Source organism: Schistocerca nitens, chromosome 3, assembly GCF_023898315.1.
Source record: "Schistocerca nitens isolate TAMUIC-IGC-003100 chromosome 3, iqSchNite1.1, whole genome shotgun sequence".
In the NCBI taxonomy this organism is placed as follows: Eukaryota; Metazoa; Arthropoda; class Insecta; order Orthoptera; family Acrididae; genus Schistocerca; species Schistocerca nitens.
The window spans coordinates 551,822,267-551,848,659 of record NC_064616.1 but is presented as its reverse complement, the minus strand read 5'-3'; the positions used below and the strand labels follow the sequence as shown (position 1 = coordinate 551,848,659).

The 26,393-nt window shown below is 38.2% G+C and overlaps 1 protein-coding gene across 4 annotated transcripts in view; it reads right to left on the bottom strand.

The window, feature by feature from the left end:
- The window catches only part of LOC126248455 (thrombospondin type-1 domain-containing protein 7A-like), a 1,193,762-nt gene that overhangs the window by 30,017 nt on the left and 1,137,352 nt on the right, over window positions 1-26,393 (bottom strand). For all 4 annotated transcript variants that reach the window (XM_049949448.1, XM_049949449.1, XM_049949450.1 and 1 more), the window contains one exon: window positions 14,320-14,568. In XM_049949448.1, coding sequence (XP_049805405.1) covers window positions 14,320-14,568 — 249 coding nt within the window. The remainder of the gene's footprint in view (window positions 1-14,319; window positions 14,569-26,393) is intronic.

Below are 26,393 nucleotides of genomic sequence, written 5' to 3'. Positions count from 1 at the left end.
CATATGCTCTTACTTTGTTCATTAAACGACTGTGGGGAACTGTATCGAATGCCTTGCGAAAGTCAAGAAACACGGCATCTCCCTGTGAACCCGTGTCTATGGCCCTCTGAGTCTCGTGGACTAATAGCGCGAGCTGGGTTTCACACAACTGTCTTTTCCGAAACCCATGCTGATTCCTACAGAGTAGATTTTTAGTCTCCAGAAAAGTCATTATATTCGAACATAATACGTGTTCCAAAATTCTACAACTGATCGATGTTAGAGATATAGGTCTATAATTCTGCACATCTGTTCGACGTCCCTTCTTGAAAATGGGGATGACCTGTGCCCTTTTCCAATCCTTTGGAATGCTACGCTCTTCTAGAGACCTACAGTACACCACTGCAAGAAGGGGGGCAAGTTCCTTCGCGTACTCTGTGTAAAATCGAACTTGTATCCCATCAGGTCCAGCGGCCTTTCCTCTTTTGAGCAATTTTAATTGTTTCTCTGTCCCTCTGTCGTCTATTTCGATATCTACCATTTTGTCATCTGTGCGACAATCTAGAGAAAGAACTACAGTGCAGTCTTCCTCTGTGAAACAGCTTTGGAAAAAGACATTTAGTATTTCGGCCTTTAGTCTGTCATCCTCTGTTTCAGCACCATTTTGGTCACAGAGTGTCTGGACATTTTGTTTTGATCCACCTACCGCTTTGACATAAGACCAAAATTTCTTAGGATTTTCTGCCAATGATGTGAGAAGTGTTGATATTTTTCCACATTTAGTGTTTCATTAAACACAATAAGGGAACCACATCCTAACTAGGAACAACATCTCCATACCATAACACCACCTCCTCTGTACTTCACTGTTGGCTACACATGAGGCAGGTAACTTTCTCCAGGTATTCGCCAAACCCAAACCCATCCATTGAGTTTTCATGGATTATCACATGATTCATAACTCCAAATTACTCATATCCAGTCATCCACTGTCCAGTACATCACTCTTTGCACCACATTAAGTGTCACTTAGCACTGACTACAGAAATGTGTGGCTTATGAGGAGCTGCTCGACCATTGTACCCCTTTCTTTTTAACCCCCTATGAGCAGTCATTCATCCAATCACTGGTTCATATTTCAAGTCACTGAGCTCTCCTACTGGACCCATTTTACTGGTACTGCTCCTCTACTGCCAACACAATAATCCCACCTCCTTTTATAGTGGTGAATCTACTTCTCATGACATTCTGCATTTCACGGGGGTGTCTGGATGATTTTGATTGTATAGTGTATTACATAAAGAACCTAAATGTATCCAGATGGGTTTTCATTATCTGCTCTAGATCACAGCATTTATCATAAAATTGGTCCACCCCCGCCCGGTAGCTGAGTGGTCAGCGCGACAGACTGTCAATCCTAAGGGCCCGGGTTCGATTCCTGGCTGGGTCGGAGATTTTCTCCGCTCAGGGAATGGGTGTTGTGTTGTCTCATCATTATCGTCTCATCCCCAATGATGCGCAAGTTGCTGAAGTGGCGTCAAATCGAAAGACTTGCACCAGGCGAGCGGTCTACCCGACGGGAGGCCCTCGTCACATGACCTCATCATCGTCATAAAATTGTTACTATTGCATAAAACTGGATGTTCTAAGCCACAAATACTGTGTAAAAGTCACACAAAATGCCACTGAGGCAGGTTTTCTTGATTAGCTGTGCCATACTGTCATTAATGAGTTTAAATACACTGCCTGACAAAAAAAGTGAAGGGCCCAGAAGACACACATGGATGTCAATTTAATTTCATACACATAAACACAATTGGCTAGTTTGTAAATGATTATAGTTGCAATTCTCTATGACAGATAGAATGGTCACCAGAGTGCGTTAGTGTTGTTCATGTTTAGTGTGGTTACCAGGCATCCCTATCTTATGCCTTTTTTAATGTGAACACTTTACTCCTGGTCTTCAATTCTAATTGTTTCCTTTTGATTCTTGTACATACTCCATATCACCTGTCTTTCCTTATAGCTTACTCCTATTTTTCTCAGAATTTCTAACATCTTGCACTATTTTACATTCTCGAAAGCTTTTTCTATGTTGACAATTCCTATGCACAAATATTGATTTTTCTTAAGTCTTGCTTCTATTGTCAAGTGCAATGTTACAACTTCCTCTCTAATGTCTTTACCTAACCAAAAGCCAAACTGATAGTCATCTAACAGATAGTCAATTTTCTTTTCCATTTTTCTGTATGTTATTCTTGTTGGCAACTCGGATGCATGACATGTTAATCTGATTATGTAATAGTTCTACTGTAAGTCTACTAGTATCAGATATTGGCCTTAATTTGAGGAGAAATTTCTGAGAATGTTCATCTACAACATAGTATTGTATGCTGTTGAAGCATTTGAAATGTGGTGCAACAGAATAACATCAAAAATTAGATCAAGTGATGAGATTAATAATGGGTACATTCTCCACAGAATTGGTGAAGAAAGGAAAATATGGAAAACATGGACAATAAGAAACGACAGGGTGATAAGATATTTGTTAAGACATCATGGATTAACTTCAATGGTACTGGAGAGAGCTGCAGAGAGTAGAAACTGTAGAGGAAGACAAAGATTTGGATAAATCCAACAAATAACTGAGGACATTGGGTGCAAGTGTTACTATGAAATGAAAAGCTTAGCACATAAGAGGAACTTTTGGTGGTCCACATAAAACTAGTCAGATGACTGATGACTCACAAAGAAGGAAGAAAAGCTAAAGACAGTTATCTGTGTTGGTGAACCTCTTTCTGCTCTTACTGGGAGTTTCATTATGGTAAATACACCAGAGCTTGACTTCAATAGCTGTAGGTCCTTAAAAATTCTTACAATTAATTCTTCCATATTCTATTGTTACTCATTTCTGTTGTTTCATAAAAGTTAAAGTATTTATCAGAATTATTGTTTCATATAAGTTTCTATGTGTGTAAAAAAAAACTGTAATTTCTATAGCTGATAACGGTACTTAACTTCTCTTTTCCTGTATGTTGCAATTACTCCTTTCATTTTGCTGATTCTAAAGTAATTATTCATGTATAATAACATATAATGATGCAAACTCATGATCATTTACAATATTACAGAGCTAATCTAGATTATATTGTAAAGAGTAGTTTTTTCAGTAGAGTAGAAGTAGTTGGCCAATGAAAAATTGTTGAATTCACTCTTTGAATATCAGTGTATTACATCCAAAATAATCAATATGTCCTTGCAGGTTGTTGAATACATATCAATGCAACTGACTCCTGTGAATACTAATGATAAATCCTTGAAGCCTTTGTAGCAACTGTTTCCACTTCCTTAATCATAATTTAAAAATATCTGTGCATTATGTTTTTGAGATAGTTGCTGTTTTGGTAATGAGAAGGACAACAATATGTGTTTGAATTGTGAAACAATTAGCACAATGTCAAGTCTTTTGAAAAAGAAAACATTACACCTGAAAGCTAGATTTTCTAATCCATTAATGAAAGGAAATATGTAGAATAAGCTAAATTCTTCATCTTCCAATAACCTATAGTTGGAAGCACATGCGATGCAGATATAACTGTGTTTTTCAGAATATGCTCAAATGGACTGGTGTCAACAATATCAAATAGATCTAAGGTGCTTATTGGGATTTGTAGTTCTAAAAAATTGAATGTAAGGGTCTGGTATTCAATGTGAAGTACCAAATTATCAATTGATTACCCAAATATTTTATATCCTCGCTTTCAGTAAATGGGCCTTCCTATTTGTGTACTTCTATAATTACATTACCATTAAAATTAACAAATTTTGACCACTGTCACACTCTATGAAGGAGATCATTTACATATACAAGAAAAAGCTGAACAAAGCAAAAACGATTGTAAGGAGAGCAATGAGAGAAATGTTGAGTGACTCTGAAAGTAAAATTTTGTCAACCCTAAGTAATTTTGGTGTTACAAAACATCTGTAAGCGTTTTGAAATCATCTATTCAGTAACTCAGTGACCATAATGGTAGCAAAATGGAAAATGAGAGAGAAAAGCCAAAGTACTGTATTCACTCTTCCAAAACCATTCCAGCATGGAAGATCATAACACAACGTCGCTTCTTACAATTGTCGTATGAACATTGAAATGGTGGATATTGAGATAACTGATGACAGAATAGAAGAACAATGACAAATGCTTTGTAATGGAAAGCCATCAGGGACAGATGACATACCTGTAAGATTCTACTGAGTTCATGTGAAAGTACTTGCTTCCATTCTAGCAGCAGTTTATCTTAGCTTGCTGGAGCAATGAAGGATAACTAGTGACAGCAAAAAAGTACAGCCATACCCATTTTCCAGAAGGGTAATGGTTCAGATGCACATAATTATAGGCCTATATTGTCGATGCCAATCTGTTATAGAATTGTAGAATTTGTTTCATGCTTATGTATCATGACATTTTTAGAGAGGAAAAAAAATCTCCTATATAAAAATGACATGGATTCTGCAAACAAAGATCTTGCAAAACATAGCTCACTCTATTCCTCCATCCACAGCACTGTAGACATCAGCACTCAGGTTGATGGCATGTTACATGACTTCAGGAAGGTATTTGACACTGTCCTGCACAGCCATGTACTGAAAAAAAAAAGTGAGCTTACTGAGTATTGGACCAGATTTGTGAGTGATTCAAGACTTGCGTGCAGACAGAACTCAGTGCGTTATTCTTGACAGAACAGAATCAACAGATGTAAAGATAATTTAGAGGGTAACCACAGGAAGTGTGACAGGACTGTTACTGTTTGCAGTGTATATAAGTGAGCTAGTAGAATGTGTAAGAAGGCTATTCGTAGATGATGTGGTGATGCCAGAACACAGTAATGATTTGCAGAACCTATAGAGGATAGATGAATGGTGCACTGACTGGCAATTGATCCTGAACATAGATAAATGCAACATATTGCATACACATAGGAAAAGAAATCCACTACTGTACAAGTACACAACAGATGACAAATTGCTGGAAACATTACCCGCCATAAAATATCTAAGGAGTATCTATCTGGAGTGACCTTCATTGGAATGACCACATAAGACAAACAGTAGGAAACACATATACAAGAATGAGATTCATTGGAAAAATTTTAAGGAAATTTACTTACTTTGTGTGTCTGGGTCACCACCTATACTGCATATAATTAAGGAAATGTAATTCATCCACTAAAGAAGTGGCTTATAAGGCACTTGTTAGGACGATTCTTGAGTACTGTTCATTTGTCTGTGACCCCAAAGCCAAGTAGGAAAAGAGACTGAGAAGATCCAATGAAAAGTGGCACGTTTTGTCACAGAGTCATTTAGTTGGTGCAAGAGCATTAGAGGCATGCTCAATGAACTCAATGCTACAAGAGAGGCATTGTGCACTGTGGAGATGTTTACTGCTGAAATTTAAAGAGAGTACTTTCTGGGAAGAGTCAGAAAACATATTACTTCTTTCCTCATGCACCTCACAAAATGACCACAATGAGAAAATTTGAGATGTTAGAGCTAATACAGAGGCCTACTGACAATCATCCTTCCAAAATCATTCGTAAATGGAACAGGGAATGAGGGATCAGTTAGTGGTACCAGAATTACCCTCTGCCACACACTATCAGGTGGCTTGTAGACAGCCATAATTTGTGGTAAATAGAGAAAAATTTTGTCAATAATAGTTGGCAATATTAACTTCTGTACTTATAAAAATTGTTTTAGTATTCAGATGTTGGTACTCCCATCTCAGATATGTACTGCCACAAACATGGATTTCATCAAACCTAACCTCATAGTCACTGTCAGAAAGCCTTAAGTGTTACTGCATTTGAAGTGATTAATCTTTATTTTTTCAGGACCCAAGAAGAAACTTAATTAAGTAAGTAAGTATATTAGTACAGAGGAAGGAAGTAAATGCAAATGTTTTTGTATAGTCTCAGTTAGAGAGCATACTGATATATATATATTTGTTTTTTCAAGAAAATGCCTCATTGGAGCTGCTGTCAATATACTCCTCACAATTTCTGTTACACATGTGAGGTATTCACATTTGCAAGAAGTAGAAAGAGAATTTCACTCTTTATAAAGAAGGCTTACAAATATTATTTTGGAATATCCATTGGATACCAGGATAAAGAATGGGCACATGGAAAGGCAAAGGAAACATTGTGGTATCTGTTGATGTGGAGAGAACCAAAAGACGATATCCCAGATTATAATTTTTGTGTCACAAATATTCAGGCATTTACGGACAAGAAATCAAAGAAACTACCTTCCACATGAGGGCCAGTGCCACACTCTGAACGTTTTCTATCTCCTTCTAGGCAAATGGTTCAAATGGCTCTGAGCACTATGGGACTTAACATCTATGGTCATCAGTCCCCTAGAACCTAGAACTACTTAAACCTAACTAACCTAAGGACATCACACACATCCATGCCTGAGCAGGATTCGAACCTGCGACCATAGCAGTCACGCAGTTCCAGACTGAGCAGCTAGAACCGCTTGGCCACTGCGGTGTAGGCAAACGGATCAAGTAATGAAAAATGACAGTGAATTGGATGGCAATGAAGAAACAATACCATGTCCTGAAAGATATGAACCTCTGTATCATATTTCAGGTAGTGGTTTGACACTGCATTCATTAAGACAGGCAAATTTAAATGATTTAGTAATTGACATAGGACTAAGTAAAAAAAAAAGGCACAACTGCTATTTCAGAATTTCAATAATATAATCTTCTCCACCAAAGTGCCAATATCAGCAAATTTAGATGCAAGGAACATATTTTTGTGTTCTGCCTTGCATGTGAGGGGGCGCTGATGTTTTGCAATGATGTTGCAGACTTAATGAAAGTACTTGAATCCAAGCAAAATCCACAGGAGTGGATATACCTTATAGATGTGTAAAAAATAAGTCTCAAGGATGTTTTGCTCCACAATGGAAATCAAATGCCATCAGTCTCAACTTACTATGCCAGTTTGGTTGAAGAAAGTTACAAAATTTTAGAAAATATTCTCAGATCAATTAAATACAGTGAGCACAATGGAAGATCTGTAGTGATTTCAAAGTAGTTGAATTGTTATTTGAAATCCAAAAAGGCTACACAAAATATACTTCTTTTCTGTGCAAGTGAAATATTCATGATAGAAAATGCCTCTACATAAAAAAGAAATGGCCTGAACAAAATTGAAAAATGGGTGAAAAAATTTTCAATGTCAAAGTCTGGAAGCTCATGAAAATATCCTTCTACTTCATCAGAGCAAACATAAAAAACTGTTTGTAAAGGCAGTGGATGAAACTGGCAGATGGTTTGCATATCTTACTGAAAATTTTTTTCATCTTTTAGCACCAAAAACAAAAGTAGGTGTCTTTTTGGGCCCTCAGATCAGCGAACTTCAACTAGATTAAAATTTTGAAACACGCTTGACTGACAAAAAAGTGTAAGAATGGCAATATTTCGAGAAAAATCAGAAAAATTCACTGAAGAAGAGGAGCTGAAAATTACAGGCAAGAAGTGAATTAAGTGAGCAACACGAATCAAGCTCTTGACTGCAATATGTCTTTGAAAGTATATTTCCTGGGGTCTCACATTGACTCCTTCCCAGAGAGCTGCAGTGATGTATCAGACCATTATGGAGAAAGATTCTGTAAAGACATATCTACCATGGAAAACAGTACGAAGGGAAGTGGAAAATGCTGGCTGACTATTGCTGGAGCACCATTTGCGATGAGAAAGACACTCTATACAAGATAAAAAAACGAGACATGTAATTTTTTGCTGCAAAGTTGTACAATTTTCTCTTTCTCTATACCTTCCTTTAAAATACAAGCTGCAAAGTGAATACTTTTGTGAATACAGACTCAGGCATACCTTATTAAACTTCCATAATATGGTAGGCTTAGAGTACTTAACTGGAATACTTTATCATATTATTTCTCTAATTCTGAAAAAAGTTTACATTAATAGAGTAATATATTAGATCAAAATGGACATTCCAGTTAACCAAATGATGATGGAGGAAACTGAAAACAGATTTGAGAGACCTTTGAAATTGCTGTAAGACTCACAACTTTTCTCTCCAGAAATGGAAAAAAAAAAGGATTTTGTTAGAGAACAGTGTTATTTTACCTTAATAGAAATATCCTTTATTTTTCTTCCCTTTTCATTTGTACTACATTCCTACATTGTTCTTATCTTGTTTCAAGAAGAACTACTTTCTATTCTTGAAAACAAGGCCATTTTTATGTCTGATAACAATGTTTAAATTCTCAAAGTAAATTTTTAATTTTATAGGATGTGACTATTTAATTTGTTATTTGGTGTTAAGCTCAACCTACTCTTATTTTAGCGTCATCTTCTGATGTCATTTATAAGTTAATATTCAGAAATGTTTTAACTACTAACAAAATATAATTTATTAGGACAACAGTTTTCAGAGATATCTATGACTATGTTACAGACTACATTTTATCTATAAATTACATGATGTTTCTTGTGTGCACTACTGCAGTCTGTATTTTGCAAACACTCCTTGAATTCTCCAGTTATTAATATATTGGTCTTGCAGTTGTCCACTTCTTATCATTTATGTCATGCTCAACTAGATTTGCATCCACATGATATTAAATGTCAGTAATTGAGCATCATCATCTGAGGATCCATTAACTATAGGATTTACAATTTGACTTCACTGTCTTCATGGGTCTTTAAATTATTTTCAATAACAGTTTTGCCGCTTCCCATAAAACTTGTTGCAAATTGTATAAAGGGAGCTACATTATACAAAACTGCATAGGACTCTTAGTCTATCTCTAGAATATGTATGCTCTACATATTTAAATTTAAATCTCCACTTACAGTTGTCTAATTCTGCATAGAATTTAAAAAGATTTATAGTGTATCAAACAGCTGATTAGTAACATAAAACTACCAACTAGAACTCTGTATAATGTGACTGCCACTATTAACTCTTAATGTATTTCTACTTGCATAACATGAGCTTTGAAGCACTGATTACTATTACATATATAAACATAAGTATTTTATATTTATATCACTAATGACTTTTTTTCCGTATCTCATGTACAACAATGTCAAGCTAGCCCCATCCCCATTCAACATTTCTGTGTCAGAGATTAAATGATGTTAAGTTCAGTTTTAACTTTTTATTTATTTATCTAGTACCAACATTATGTTGGTGTCAGGAGCAGCAACTCAGTATATTTGTAATTTATTTATCTAACATTTATATACATTTATTTCACATGGGAGAACCTTCAATTCTTCTCTTATGTCAACATCCATAGTGAGTTAACTTTATATTACACATAGTATGAGAGTACTATGTAACAACACCAACTACAATAATAATGACAATAATAATAATAATAATAATATAATAAATATAATGATAATATAATAAATATATTATTAATAATATAATGCCTGACAAATAAAGGAAATACCCAGAACATATGGTCAGATGGTGATGTAATTTCATACACATATACACAATTGGCTGTATGTAATTGATTAAGAGTTGCAATTCTCTGTGACAGGTAGAATGGCCACCAGGAGCAAGAGTGTTGTTCATGTTTAGTGTTGTTACCAAGCCTGGTAGGATATATAAGGGGTGTGAACAGCATCAGATATTGAGTGATCACTGTGAAGGACATGAAGATGCCACATACTTGTATTACACAGCATTATCATCACCTAACAGAATTTGGAAGGGGCCTAATTGTGCGTGTCCATTTAGCTGGCTCATCAAATCATGCAATATCTAGATTTTTGGGGCATTCAATTATGACAGTGGCTCACCAATGGAGAACATGGGAATGTGAGGGCAGGAATACTTGTCTAGTCCCACACGTATGCCGTCATTAACACCACAATACAACCCACTGGATTTTGTGCAGAAAGCATGGATTGCGGTTGAATGTCATCCTGTTGTGTACAGTGATGATTCATGCTTCTGAACTTCTGGCGAGTATGACAGTGACCTGAGAGAGAGATTCTACTCTTCCAATGTTTTGGAGAGGCACATAGGTTTTACTCCTGGTGTCATGGTGTGGGGAATCATTGGGTATGACATAAGGTCACAGCAGATAGCAATTGAGGAAACTCTGATGACACAATCCTACATCATGAACATACCTTTTATGTGACTGTATTGTACCATTTTTCAACAGGACAGTGCTCATCCACACATGAACTACCTGCAAGATGTTGAGGTACTCTCATGGCCAGCAAGATTGCCAGATCTCTTCCCATCAGAGCATGTGTGGGAACAGTTCACATTGCAACTCCATCCCAGTGCCAATAACAAGGATATTAAGAACCAGTTGCAACAGTTATGAACCATTTGTCTCTAGAGAGGATACTATGGCTTTATGACACTCTTCCCAACCAAATAAGTGCATGCATCTGGGTCAGAGGGGGTGCAACAGCATACCGATAATTGGATTCATACTGCCAAATTCTTTATAAATTTGACTTGTTTCTATAATTACAATAATAATATAGGGAGAAATAGTTGAACGGTCAGGACAAGCATGAAAAATAACAGGGTATGGTTAGCAGATGAGATAGAGGAAAGGAAACAAATAAACATGGTGAGGAAAGCATTGATAATGTTGACAGTGTGACAGAGGTAATGGTTCACTGTTTGACAGAAAGAAAGCTGGGATATTCCAAAAGGGAAGCTGTGCTGATGATAAAAGATAAAACAATAATCTCCTCTTGAATGCAGTGTGGTTTTGGATAAAACACAGATAACTGGGTTGCTTGATGCAAAGTCACATCCCTGAAATGGAAAAGGGTGTGGAGGAATATTTAGTGTTATGGATAGATGCAGCCAAAATGTTGGATATAACTGTTGTTTATATGTGACAAGAAAAACAGAGGGTGTGAAAATCACATTGCCTATCTGCTTAGTATATTCACCAATACTAACTTCTTTTAATACTGATGGTATGAATTACAATTTTGACCCAGAAAAGAACCTGTCTTCACATTACTGGCTACAAAAGTAGCCCCATGAGAACAATGCATACTCCTCTTCTTAACTATTATTCCATTAACCCAGCTAATTACATCTTACTCTTCCTATAGATGTTACAGTCATGATTAGTAAAACTCCACCTTTCAATAGACCTAGTAGGAACCTGAACTATGTTGGATCCAATAATGGACAGAAACAGCTGATCTAACTCTATATTTACCTTTCACAGAGAGATGTTTAACTTTGATCTGTCATAATGCCTGATAGCAGGAACAAGTTCAACATTTGTACATTTTGTTTCTGAACTTTTTTTTTACCAGGTCAGAGACAAAGTTGTTGCTTCTATACCTGTTAATACTATTTTCTGCCCCACCCACTGTCACAAAATGATACTCCTTTAAATATTAGTTGTTCTAAACTGAAGGGAACACTTCACGACATACACTTCAGAACTGCTACAAATTTGTTGGGCAATAGACCACACCGCTCGCACTGTCAACACAACTGGCACTGCTAAGAGTATCCTGCGACTTCCTCATCGCTGGCAATGGGTTATACAGAATGTTGGTGACTACTTTGAAGGTCAGTAAAACTTTGAAACGTATCTATTTTGTACAAGCTGTAAACAAATACAAATACATCTACATCTATATCTACATTTACATCTACATTTACATTTATACTCCACAAGCCACCCAACAGTGTGTGGTGGAAGGCGCTTTACGTGCCACTGTCATTATCTCCATTTCCTGTTCCAGTCGCGTATGGTTCGCGGGAGGAACGACTGCTGGAAAGCCTCCCTGCGAGCTTGAATCTCTCTAATTTTACATTTGTGATCTCTTTGGGAAGTATAAGTAGGGAGAAGCAATATGTTCGATACCTCATCCAGAAACGCACCCTCTCAAAACCTGGACAGCAAGCTACACTGTGATGCAGAGTGCCATTCTTGCAGAGTCTGCCACTTGAGTTTGCTAAACATCTCCGTAACGCTATCACGCTTACCAGATAACCCTGTGACGAAACGCACCACCCTTCTTTGGATCTTCTCTATCTCCTCTGTCAACCCGATCTGGTACGGATCCCACAGTAATGAGCAATACTCAAGTATAGGTCGAACGAGTGTTTTGTAAGCCATCTCCTTTGTTGATGGACTACATTTTCTAAGGACTCGCCCAATGAATCTCAACCTGGCACCCGCCTTACCAACAATTAATTTTATATGATCATTCCACTTCAAATTGTTCCGTACGCATACTCCCAGATATTGTACAGAAGTAACTGCTACCAGTGTTTGTTCCACTATCATATAATCATACAGTAAATGATCCTTCTTTCTATGTATTCGCAATACATTACATTTGTCTATGTTATGGGTCAGTTGTCACTCCCTGCACCAAGTGCCTATCTGCTGCAGATCTTCCTGCATTTCGCTGCTATTTTCTAATGTTGCAACTTCTCTGTATACTACAGCATCATCCACGAAAAGCTGCATGGAACTTCTGACACTATCTACTAGGTCATTTATATATATATATATTGTGAAAAGCAAAGGTCCCATAACACTCCCCTCTGGAATGCCAGAGGTTACTTTAATGCCTGTGAATGTCTCTCCATTGAGAACAACATGCTGTGTTCTGTTTGCTAAGAACTCCTCAATCCAGCCACACAGCTGGTCTGATGTTCCGTAAGCTCTTACTTTGTTTATCAGGCGACAGTGCAGAACTGTATCGAACGCCTTCCGGAAGACAATGAAAATGGCATCTACGTGGGAGCCTTTATCTAATATTTTCTGGGTCTCATGAACAAATAAAGCGAATTGGGTCTCACATGATCACTGTTTCTGGAATCCACATTGATTCCTACAGAGTAGATTCTGGGTTTCCAGAAATGACATGATACACGAGGAAAAAACATGTTCTAAAATTCTACAACAGATCGATGTCAGAGATATAGGCCTATAGTTTTGCACATCTGCTCGATGACCCTTCTTGAAAACTGGAACTACCTGTGCTCTTTTCCAATCATTTGGAACCTTCCATTCCTCTAGAGAATTGCGGTACATGGCTGTTAGAAGGGGGGCAAGTTCTTTCACGTACTCTGTGTAGAATTGAATTGGTATCCAATCAGGTCCAGTGGACTTTTCTCTGTTGAGTGATTTCAGTTGCTTTTCTATTCCTTGGACACTTATTTTTATGTCAGCCATTTTTTCGTTTGTGCGAGGATTTAGAGAAGGAACGGCAGTGCAGTCTTCCTCTGTGAAACATCTTTGGAAAAAGGTGTTTAGTATTTCAGCTTTACGCGTGTCATCCTCTGTTTCAATGCCATTATCATCCCGGAGTGTCTGGATGTGCTGTTTCGATCCACTTACTGATTTAACGTAAGACCAGAACTTCCTAGGATTTTCTGTCACGTTGGTACATAGAATTTTACTTTCGAATTCACTGAACGCTTCACACATAGCCCTCCTTATACTAACTTTGACATTGTTTAGCTTCTGCTTGTCTGAGAGGTTTTGGCTGCATTTAAATTTTCATTGAAGCTCTCTAACTTTGTTGTTGAATCACAGTGGGTTTTTCCCGTTCCTCACAGTTTTACTTGGCACGTACCTATCTTAAGTGCATTTTATGATTGCCTTGTAATTTCCATAAACACTCAACATTGTCAGTGCCAGAACAAAAATTATCATTTTGATCTGTTAGGTTGTCTGAAACCTGCCTCCTATTACTCTTGCTAAACAGATAAACCTTCCTCCTTTTTTTTACTACAGGATAAACTACTACTAACAGCGAAAAACACACCACCACTGGTTGCATACAATCTATTCTTTCTAAACACCGTCTGTGCCTTTGTAAAAATTTCAGCAGAATTTACCTCCGGCTTCAGCCAGCTTTCCATACCTATAACGATTTCAGCTTTGGTGCTTTCTATCAGTGCTTGAAGTTCCAGTACTTTACCAACGCAGCTTCGACAGTTTACAATTACAATACCGGTTGCTTCTTGGTCCCTGCATAGTTGCCACTATTAAAGTTCCAACCCTCGTATATGTTCAAGATTTGACTAACAGTGTCTAAGAGAATGATTAATACATGTACACATACAAATTCCTTTAAATATAGCTATACTTGAGTACTCTGAAGAACCAGTACCTAAAAAATCTTCCACATTTTCAACATAACATAAAGAGCAAAAGGTAGCTGGGTTATTTTTTTTTATTAGCAAAAGAGAGAGCACTAGTTATTCAGCTAATAGAAAAAATTAGTGTGAAAGTATTTTTCTACAATAATATATAAGTTCTTACTTGGATAATAGTAGCGTGAGAGGATCTCATCTGGTGGTACTGTAAACTCGCCATCAAACTGTACTTTGTTTTTGGCATTTCCTTTACTTTCTGAAGCTTGAATGCATTTTGTTAATTGCTGATCATGTCCAACATGTGCATAATAACCAGATTCACAAATGCATATTCCCAGTGTTATATCACAATATGCATGTGGAACAGTCTCACAACGTGGATTTGAACAAGGCATAGGACGATTCTCGCAACCACCTGAAAGTAAACTGATGCTCAGAAAAGATCTTAAGTCATGTAATGTGTAAAATATGTCACTCAAAAATATACACTGAAGGAAAAAAATTGCAACACCAAAAAGTAATTAATGCACAGTAGTGACATTTTGGGAATACATTTGTCTTGGTAACATATTTAACCCTTTAACTGCTCTGGACCTGTTAACGCACGTGCCTTTGTACCTGTCCCTGTGTGCTCCGAATGTGTTTACGTGTGCCACCAGTCCTTCTACCTGGTACTCTGAACATGTCTATGTAGACAAGTAGGTAGAAGGACCGGTGGCACGCATAAACACGTTCAGAGCCCACAGGGACAGGTACAGAGGTGCGCGTTAACATGTCCAGAGCAGTTAAAGGGTTAAGTGATTAACATTGCAAGATCACAGGTTAATGTAAGTCTGAGATAAGCCATTGCACATGTGAAATTTTGGTACAATAATAAACAGTGTAACTGCCAGAATGTTGAATGCAAGCATTGTGTCATACATGCTGGATGTCAGTTTGTGGGATGAAGATCCATGACTGTTGCCCTTGGTGATCAATACATGGATAATTAATTTATTTGTGGATGACAATGGACTTATCATTGGATTATGTCCCATATGTGCTTAATTGAAAACAAATCTGGTAATCAAGCAGACAAAGTCTACATGGTGACATTCTGTGGAGCATGTTGGGTTTCAACAGTGGTATTGGGCGAGCATTATGCTGTTGCAAAACGCCCCCTGGAATGCTGTTCATTAATGGAAGAACAACAGGTTGAATCACCAGACTGACATACATATCTGCACTCAGGATGCATGGACTAACCAAGAGAATGCTCCTGCTGTCATACAAAATCACACCCCAGACCATAACCTCAGGTGTAGTTCCAATGTGTCTAGCACATAGACAGGTTGGCTGCATGCCATCAACTAGCCTGCTTCTAACCTACACTTGACCATCACTGGCACCAATGCAGAACCACCTTTCACCAGAAAACTCAACAGACTTCCAGTCTGCCCTCCAATGAACTCTCACTTGACATCACTGAAGTCACAAATGGCAGTGGTTTGGGGTCATTGGTATGCTTGCAATAGGGCATCTCGCTCAGAGCTGTCCTTGAACTAACTGATTTGTACCAGTTTGTTTTATCACTGTGGTGCCAACTGCTGCTCAAATTGTTGCTGCAGAAGCAGTATAATGTGCCAGAACCATAAGCCAACCATGATGGTCTTCCGTCTTGTTAGTGCCACCTGGCCATCTGGAGCCTTGTCTTCTTGTGACCATGCATTCTCTTGACCACCATTGCCAGCAATCATGTACAGTGGCTACATCCCTGCCAAGAATTTCTGCAATATCACACAAGTAACATCCAGCTTCTTGTAGTCTTATTACATGGCTTCATTCAAACTTAATGAGGTGTTGATAATGGTGTCTTTGTTGTCTTGAAGGCATTCTTGACTAACATCAACTCACCATGTCCAATCTCAGAGGTAACCAATGCTCATGACCATTAAAGTGAGTATTTAAAGCAAACCCGACCTGTATCATCATAGTGGCATTAGTAACACCACTCTTATGTGATTGGCACGAACTTCCAATAGACATCATCTTTCCAATTTAGAAACACACCACCCAGCTTTCTTTTATGTCACACAGTTCCATCTTGGATCTGCAATTTTCTTTCCCATCAGTGTATTTCAGTGCATATAAAATGACTGAATAAAATGACAATGTGGGAAGTCCTGTTTTGTTTTACAAGATGATCTCCTACTAGAGGCATTTTATTTTATCACCTTAACACACACATATGACAGGATGCAACTTGTGTATAAAACTGAAGTTTGTGATGAAAAACCATTTTTGTTCGGTTACTTCCTCAAACTAAATATTTGTTTCAGTCCTAATCTCTCTGAAAACATAGTTTCTATCTGTCTTCCCTGCCCTGAAAAAAATGCTACTCTGGGACCTGTAACCATAGTTCCCACGCATGACAGTGCCTCCCTCTCTTAAGTGTTTGGCTATTATTGTAACCAATTTTTCCTTTCCTTTTAAAGTGAAGGCTATGCCTTGTAAAATCCTGTTGACTGAATCAACAGAAACCACATCACTGTGTGACTCTGCACCTGACTGAAGGAGCCATTCCAGCTCCAAATTAACTCTCCTGACAAAAATCTTCAGTTAAGGTGGATCATGGCAACTGAGAACACGCACAAATTTTAAAACTATTAATTATTTGTTCCACTCTATGTGTGATATGCTGAGTACTATCAACAGGGGTCTCAGATTTATTCCACATTTATAGATATCCAGAAGATTTTTGACACTGATGCTTGCGAGGAGCTTCTAAGAACACTGTGTGCCTATGGAATATCCTCTTGGTTATTTGACTGAATTTGTGATCCCCTGTCAGAAAGGTCACACTTCATAGTAACTGATGGTAAGTCATCAAGTAAAGCAGAAGTTATATCTGGGGTTCCCCAAGGAAATGTTATAGGCCCTCTGATGGTGTCATCTATGTAAATTACTCAATAGATAATCTGAGCAGTCACCTTAGATTGTTTCCAAATTTTGCTGCTGTTTACAAACTAATAAAACCATCAGAAGATTGAAATAATTTAAAAAAAAATGATTTAGAAAAGGTATCAACATGGTGCAAGAAGTGGCAATTGACCCTAAAAAATAAAAAGTGTGATATTCTACACATGAATACTACAAAAAGTTCATTAAATTTTGGTTACATGATAAACCACACAAATACAAAAGTTATTGATTCAGCCAAGTACCTATGGTTTACAATTGTGAGCTACTTAAATTGTAACCATTATTGTACACAGACAATGTTGTAGGGGAGGTGAACCAAAGATTGTATTTTATTGGCAGAGCACTTACGAGGTGTAACAAGTGTACTGAATACACTACTAACTTTACACTTGTCTTTCCTCTTCTGTAATATGGCTGCACTGAGAGGGATCTTTCCCAGTTAGGATTGATGGAACACGTTGAAAAAGTTCAAAGGAGGTCAGTTCATTTTGTATTTTCATGAAGGAGGGTATGATAAGTGATTTGGAGTAGCAGTCATTAAAACAAAGAAACTTTTAATTGCAGCAAGATATTTTCATGAAATTAAAGTCACTAACTTTCTTCTCTGAATGCCAAAACATTTTCTTATTGTCATCTACATAGGGAAAAATGACCATAGTGAAAAATATTAAAAAATTGAGGTCGCATTGAAAGATTTAAGTTATAATTCTTCCCATGTGCTGTTTGAGAGTGGAATGGTTGTGATATAGTCTGAAAGTGATTCTATGGACCATGTGACACACACCTATGTGTTAATTGTAGAGAGATGATGCAGATATAGGTACTACACATCAGCAGGATGTAATATCAGAAAGTGAAATCTTCTGTTACTCAGCTACACAGGATCGTGGTGTATGTACAAAGAACAAAAGTACTTAAATAATATATTTAATATGTATGAAAAAACACTTATTTTTAGTCACAATACTTTTTTGATTGGGTAAAATAATGACTATGTTTTGTTTATTTTTGTTTATACTTTCTGCCAAGGAATCCTCCATGATGCAGTTTTCTAGATGATATCTTGGCTTTCTCTTGCATGTTTCACAGCAAAGAAAAAAATGGTTTTTCCTCTTCTAAATTTTTTGTCACTTCTGCTAACAACCATGCAATCCTTTATTCTAATTTGGAATTACACTCCTGGAAATTGAAATAAGAACACCGTGAATTCATTGTCCCAGGAAGGGGAAACTTAATTGACACATTCCTGGGGTCGGATACATCACATGATCACACTGACAGAACCACAGGCACATAGACACAGGCAACAGAGCATGCACAATGTCGGCACTAGTACAGTGTATATCCACCTTTCGCAGCAATGCAGGCTGCTATTCTCCCATGGAGACGATCGTAGAGATGCTGGATGTTGTCCTGTGGAACGGCTTGCCATGCCATTTCCACCTGGCGCCTCAGTTGGACCAGCGTTCGTGCTGGACGTGCAGACCGCGTGAGACGACGCTTCATCCAGTCCCAAACATGCTCAATGGGGGACAGATCCGGAGATCTTGCTGGCCAGGGTAGTTGACTTACACCTTCTAGAGCACGTTGGGTGGCACGGGATACATGCGGACGTGCATTGTCCTGTTGGAACAGCAAGTTCCCTTGCCGGTCTAGGAATGGTAGAACGATGGGTTCGATGACGGTTTGGATGTACCGTGCACTATTCAGTGTCCCCTCGACGATCACCAGTGGTGTACGGCCAGTGTAGGAGATCGCTCCCCACACCATGATGCCGGGTGTTGGCCCTGTGTGCCTCGGTCGTATGCAGTCCTGATTGTGGCACTCACCTGCACGGTGCCAAACACGCATACGACGATCATTGGCACCAAGGCAGAAGTGACTCTCATTGCTGAAGACGACACATCTCCATTTGTCCCTCCATTCACGCCTGTCGCGACACCACTGGAGGCGGGCTGCACGATGTTGGGGCGTGAGCGGAAGACGGCCTAACGGTGTGCGGGACCGTAGCCCAGCTTCACAGAGACGGTTGCGAATGGTCCTCACCGATACCCCAGGAGCAACAGTGTCCCTAATTTGCTGGGAAGTGGCGGTGCGGTCCCCTACGGCACTGCGTAGGATCCTACGGTCTTGGCGTGCACCCGTGCATCGCTGCGGTCCGGTCCCAGGTCGACAGGCACGTGCACCTTCCGCTGACCACTGGCGACAACATCGATGTACTGTGGAGACCTCACGCCCCACGTGTTGAGCAATTCGGCGGTACGTCCACCCGGCCTCCCGCATGCCCACTATATGCCCTCGCTCAAAGTCCGTCAACTGCACATACGGTTCACGTCCACGCTGTCGCGGCATGCTACCAGTGTTAAAGACTGCGATGGAGCTCCGTATGCCACGGCAAACTGGCTGACACTGACGGCGGCGGTGCACAAATGCTGCGCAGCTAGCGCCATTCGACGGCCAACACCGCGGTTCCTGGTGTGTCCGCTGTGCCGTGCGTGTGATCATTGCTTGTACAGCCCTCTCGCAGTGTCCGGAGCAAGTATGGTGGGTCTGACACACCGGTGTCAATGTGTTCTTTTTTCCATTTCCAGGAGTGTATATAATGTGCTTTCCCTTACAAACCTATCCTTAGTATTGAGGATGACATATTCATCTATGAGACTGTGCACTATCACCAAGTTCTACTTGATATCTAGCTTGAGATTTCCTGAGACTCTATCATTACCTACAGGAAGAATTTCTGCTTGCTTATCATCACTAACTCTTCTTTACAATTAGTATTCTGCAAAAGCTGCGGCGCTATATCATTGTCCTTCACATGCCTCTTGCTGGTTTTGTGTAAGAGTAAACCATGTAAGGAGAGAAGGCTGTTTGCACACAATGAAGCACATAGCTTCTGTTGAAGAAGCCATACAGCTTTGAGTATTGTTAGACAGAACTGATACTCAACTATATGAGAAAATGTGTTGGACTGTATCTGTCAGAAACACAAAGAAAATAACAAAAATAGAGCAGAAGCAGAAAATCTAAATGGCAGATATGGTCTAACATCAGATGGAAAAGGATTACATTCAATCTATTTCTCAATAAAATTTTATTCATTTACGAAATCCATTGTCCCAATATTATGGATTTACTAATAAAATTGTTGGTCACTAAAAATATCAAAATGTCTTCAGAAAGAAAGAAAGACACATACAACAGAGTCCAAATGAACTGGGAGTTGTTTCATATCAGAAATGATACTGTAACATATTAAGAAAAGCTGTACAAATTCAATAGTGTGTACACAGCTTATCAAAAACTGACAGATCAGAAATGAAATACAATCAGCATAGAATATTGTTACAAGAGTGAAAGCAATGAAACCTTCATAGATTATGCAATTTCTATTAAGAATAACAGGCCATCTTAAATGAAAATGTGTGTGAATCTGGTATTCTAACTAATTACCTTTTTAAAATACATGCAAAAATTGATTGAGGCATGACTACAATGATAATTTCATGAAATTATAATTTGACTCTCATTTCTTCTCGAAATAAGAAAGATTAGAATGAGATTTTCACTCTGCAGTGGAGTGTGCACTGATATGAAACTTCCTAGTGCATTAAAACTGTGTTTCGGACTGAGACTCAAACTCGGGACCTTTTCCTTTCGTGGGCAAGTGCTCTACCAACTGAGCCACCCAAGTACGATCCACAACCCACCCTCACAGCTTCAATTCTGCCAGTACCTCGTCTCCTACCTTCCAAACTTCACAGAAGCTCTTCTACGAACCTTGCAGCACTCCTGGAAGAAAGGATACTGCAGACACATGGCTTAGCCACAGCCTGGGGGATGTTTCCAGAATGATAATTTCCACTCTGCAGTGGAGTGTGTGCTCATATGAAACTACCTGGCAGATTGAAACTGTGTGCAGACTGAGACTCGAACCGGGACCTTTGCCTTTCGCGAGCAAGTGCTCTACCAACTGAGCTACCCAAGCACAATTTACGACCCATCCTCACAGCTTTAATTCCACCAGTACCTCATCTCTTACCTTCCAAACTTCACAGAAGCTGGAAGAAAGGAGTGCTAGTTCTGCAAGGTTTGTAGAAGAGCTTCTGTGAAGTTTGGAAGGTATGTTATGAGGTACTGGCAGAATTGAAGCTGTGAGGTCATGGGTCAAGCTTGAATGGCTCAGTTGGTAGAGCACTTGCCCACAAAAGGCAACGGTCCCGAATTCAAGTCTCGGCCCGGCACAAAGTTTTAATCTGCCAGGAAGTTTCATAGGGAAGATCAATTCCCTTATATTAAAACCTGACATAGAGCTGACAATATTATCAGTAAGACAATAATGGCCCTGTAATATGTAAAACTCTCAGCTACACATACAATATATAATTAAAGGCAATTTGACTGACTTATTTATTTATATCATTATTGTGTCTCTCTACAAAATTAATGTTGAGACAGATATTAATAACAACCAGTTGGTGTCCTTCCTTAAATTATTTTCCAAACTCTATAACAAGAGTGACTACATAGTTAGCAATAACTATCAACTGCTTTATATGAATGATATATCATTCTAATTGAATCAAGAATCAGACTAAGCTTTTCCCCAGTAAGTGCTATTATGATCCCAATCAAAATGGAGTCAACAGAGGAAAACAGTTTGTGATGTGTTTGTTATAGTTACTAACTGATTTTGCATAAAAAATGGGTTACTGTAAACATAAAAAATTAAAGCTCTTTTAGTTTTGGACTACCAAAATATGATACCTTCAGTTAATGTATGAACAAAAAATAGCAGAGAGGAAACTTTTGGGTAGATTAAAACTGTGTCAGACTGAGACTTGAACTTGGGAGCTTTGTTTCATGTGAAACTTCTCTACTGACTGAGCTACCAAAGCATGACCCAGCACTCATTCTCACAGCTTTACTTCCACTACTCCTACCTTCCAAACTTCACAGAAGTTCTCCTGAAAAACTTGCAAGGCTAGCACTCCTGGAAGAGAAGATATTGTGGAGACCTGGCTTAGCCACAGCCTGAGGGAGGTTTTTAGAATTAAATTTTCTCCCTGCAATGGAGCATGCACCGATATGAACCATCCTGGCAGGTGAAAACTGTGAGAAAGGGTTGTGAGTTGTGCTTGGGTAGCTCAGTTGATAGAGCACTTCCCTGTGAAAGACAAAGGCCCTGAGTTCGAGTCTCGGTCAGGTGCACTGTTTTCTCTGCCAAGTTTCATGTCACTGCACACTCCACTGCAAATTAAAAATGTCATTCTAGACTAGCAGACTTGATTAGACATTTGAAATTATTAGGCATATATAATAATGACTCTTTAAACTGGGAAAACTGTATAAAATAAAAGAGTGCATCTGTTGTGCAATTGACAGATCATAATGCTTTATGTGAATATAACATACAGAACACATAACTAATTAGTAGCAAATTAACTAACAGATTAGCCTGATATAGCACATAGATTTTATCAACTTTTGTTTATTGTCTCCTATTTTCAGGCACTGTTTCTTACCATTAACATGTGACTTTCCTGTGATTTCTATTCCGCGACAGAGTAATAGAATGTAAAGGAACATAATGTGCTGAGATGTTCAGCATGTATGACTTTTTGTTGTTGCATCTGCTACATCATCTCTCTTTATGCTACCTTGTCCTCATAGGCAGTAAATTGACATTTCTTACCCTTAAAGCTGCATGTTTTGGAGGGTGTATATCATGTTCTGTGATGTTCTGCTTGTTGTGTATATTTGCTGTGTTGTTTCCATAATATCAATGGAATGAAATTGTTTTAAAATATTAGTACATGCATATTTGAAAACTATCATAGGAATATAAATTTCTTGCTCTTTGCATTGCTAAAACCATACATTACCAGCTCCACTTTATAGCCACAATGTTTTCCACAAATAATTATACAAACACCATGGGACCTAACTCCTGGAAGATATGGGTGCTGTTACAATGTTGCTGACAACAGAAACTTGAAATCTTAGTATACCATGACTAGTCACCACAGTGGCAGTATGCAGTCCACCATCTTCAACATACCAGCTGATTGTAGAGCTACTTGTATAAGAGCCTTTTTTTAAGTAGTAATAGTAGTAGTAGTAGTAGCTTTATTCATCTGTAGATCTCTTTTTAGGAGGATATAGGACATGTCAAAGTATTTCCAAGTTTAAAACAATTTAAAATAATCTAATTCATATACACATACATTTACAGACTTCTTGTTAGAGACAATTGTTATATTTACTCCTGGTATACAATGCTTTTTTTTTTTTTTTACAAATAACTTATTAACTAATGTAATGCCACACTGTTCACTCATATCTCACTATCAGTCACTGCACACACTATACACAGATTGTTTTGTAACACTTCACTCACTACACACACACACACACACACACACACACACACACACACACACAAATATACACCGGTGATCTTGGACCATTTTCTGTACCACAACTTCCCATTTGCTATCCTGAAAAACTGAGTCAGCATCCCTCTATAATGAGTGAGATGTTGAGCTCAGAAAGAGGAAGAGGTGTTAGTGTTGTGCTATGCATAGCTTGGGGGTAAGTATTTATAGAAAAGGAAAAAAGAAGGGAAAAACATAGTGTGAAGGTGTTATGTGGAATGTTGGATGTTCTATAATCATTATTATTATTTATTTGCATAACTTTTTTTATCAAACCCCTACTCTGTTTTATCTAAGTAATCCTTCAATGTATAAAATGTATTGCATAACAGGTACTTTTTTGCTGCCTTTTTAAGTAAGTGTATTTTTGCAATTTCTTTAACTGCTTTTGGTAATTTATTGTACAGTTTTATCCTTGGAAGAAAATGCTGTTTTGAGTTTTATGTTTATTTTTTCTTGGTAAATGTAAGTTGAGTCTATCTCTTGTTCCATGGTCATGGACAGAGCTGTTTTTGCAGTAATTACCAATGTTATTTTTGATGTGTACAACTGACTGGTAAATGTATTCACATGGTGCAGTTAAAATTCCCAGTGCTTTGAACAGATCTTTACAATGAGCTTGACTACCATTTTTAGTTATTATTCTTATGGCTCTTTTCTGAAGTTTGAAAATTGTGCTCATATTTTGTGCATTTGTTCCCCAGAACAGAATGCCATAGCTAAGAATTGAGTGTACATATGAATAGTATGTAACTAACAGACACTGCATGTTACACACTCATTAGTTTTATTTATGTTCAATGTCACTTTGTTTCATTCTGTAATTTTTGTTCATACAGTGACATTGTTATCAACGGGTTGTTCAGCACTAGTCATTCTTTTTGAAATGTATTTTGGTTTGTTTTTTTCAGATACATGCAACACTATCTTTCCTATGCTGTAAGTCTCATTTCTTCCCATAACTCCTGAATCTAACCATATTTCATGCAAATATGGGAGCCATGTACTATTTAAATTCCTCCTCCTCCCTTTCTATCCAAAATATGAGGTGAACATGTGTTACACCAACAAATGTTTGGAGATTGTTGAGGAATATTTTCTGAGTATTTTGGTGTAAGGGACTAATGGTCTCTGGTGACCTGTTACATTGCATTTTTATTTGATTTCTTGAAAATTTCTGCACAACAGTACAAATTTTGATTGTATGTGCTGTGTCTCTTGCTTGGAAACAAAATCATTCCATTCACTCCTGGTACTTGCTACTGGCTATTCACCCCAAGGTTTATATTGAGCACTGCTTGGTTTGACTCAGGTTTGTTTTTCCAGCAGTGACAGTTATACTTTAACAGTGATACACAGCATTATGTTTAGGTTTATGTATGAAGGGTTGGCCAATATGGACCTCGGGTATTGGTTCACTGAATGCAATAGAAGAGTGCAACAATGATGCTATGCTGAGCTATTCCTGCAGCAATGGCAAACACATCATACTACTTTTGCATCTGTACATAGGTGCCTAAGATATATGCAATACTTCCATGTGCATGTTACAGACTCAACTCATGTCATGAGAAACTCTTCAGAGAGACATAGGTAACTGGGGTAATGAAAAAAATAATTACAATAAAACTCTGTAATGAACCACCAGGAACCATGGGTCCTTTAGGAAACAATATTTACAAATTACCCTTTAATAACCTCACAGTTTTTTTCAGTGGAGATCAAGTTTACTCTGTAAAGCACTGTGGCTCTGAAAGACTCCATTTTTCATTTCGAAAATACACTTATTTTTTTTGCCAATCACCTTTAGGTCAATTTAATTTATCCAACTTTTCCTGGTGAATCTACATCTACATCTACATCTACATCCATCTTCCGCAAGCCACCTGACGGTGTGTGGCGGAGGGTACCCTGAGTACCTCTATCGGTTCTCCCTTCTATTCCAGTCTAATATTGTTCGTGGAAAGAAGGATTGTTGGTATGCTCCATGTAAAATTGAACTGGTATCCCATCAGGTCCAGCGGCCTTTCCTCTTTTGAGCGATTTTAATTGTTTCTCTATCCCTCTGTCATCTATTTCGATATCTACCATTTTGTCATCTGTGCGACAATCTAGAGAAGGAACTACAGTGCAGTCTTCCTCTGTGAAACAGCTTTGGAAAAACACATTTAGTATTTCGGCCTTTAGTCTGTCGTCCTCTGTTTCAGTACCATTTTGGTCACAGAGTGTCTGGACATTTTGTTTTGATCCACCTACCGCTTTGACATAAGACCAAAATTTCTTATGATTTTCTGCCAAGTCAGTAAATAGAACTTTACTTTCGAATTCATTGAATGCCTCTCGCATAGCCCTCCTCACACTACATTTCGCTTCACGTAATTTTTGTTTGTCTGCAAGGCTTTGGCTATGTTTATGTTTGCTGTGAAGTTCCCTTTGCTTCCGCAGCAGTTTTCTAACTCGGTTGTTGTACCACGGTGGCTCTTTTCCATCTCTTATGATCTTGCTTGGCACATACTCATCTAAAGCATATTGTACGATGGTTTTGAACTTGGTCCACTGATCCTCAACACTATCTGTACTTGAGACAAAACTTTTGTGTTGAGCCGTCAGGTACTCTGTAATCTGCTTTATGTCACTTTTGCTAAACAGAAAAATCTTCCTACCTTTTTTAATATTTCTATTTACGGCTGAAATCATTGATGCCATAACCGCTTTATGATAGCTGATACCCTGTTCTGCGTTAACTGTTTCAAATAGTTCGGGTCTGTTTGTCACCAGAAGGTCTAATATGTTATCGCCACGAGTCGGTCCTCTGTTTCACTGCTCAAGGTAGTTTTCAGAT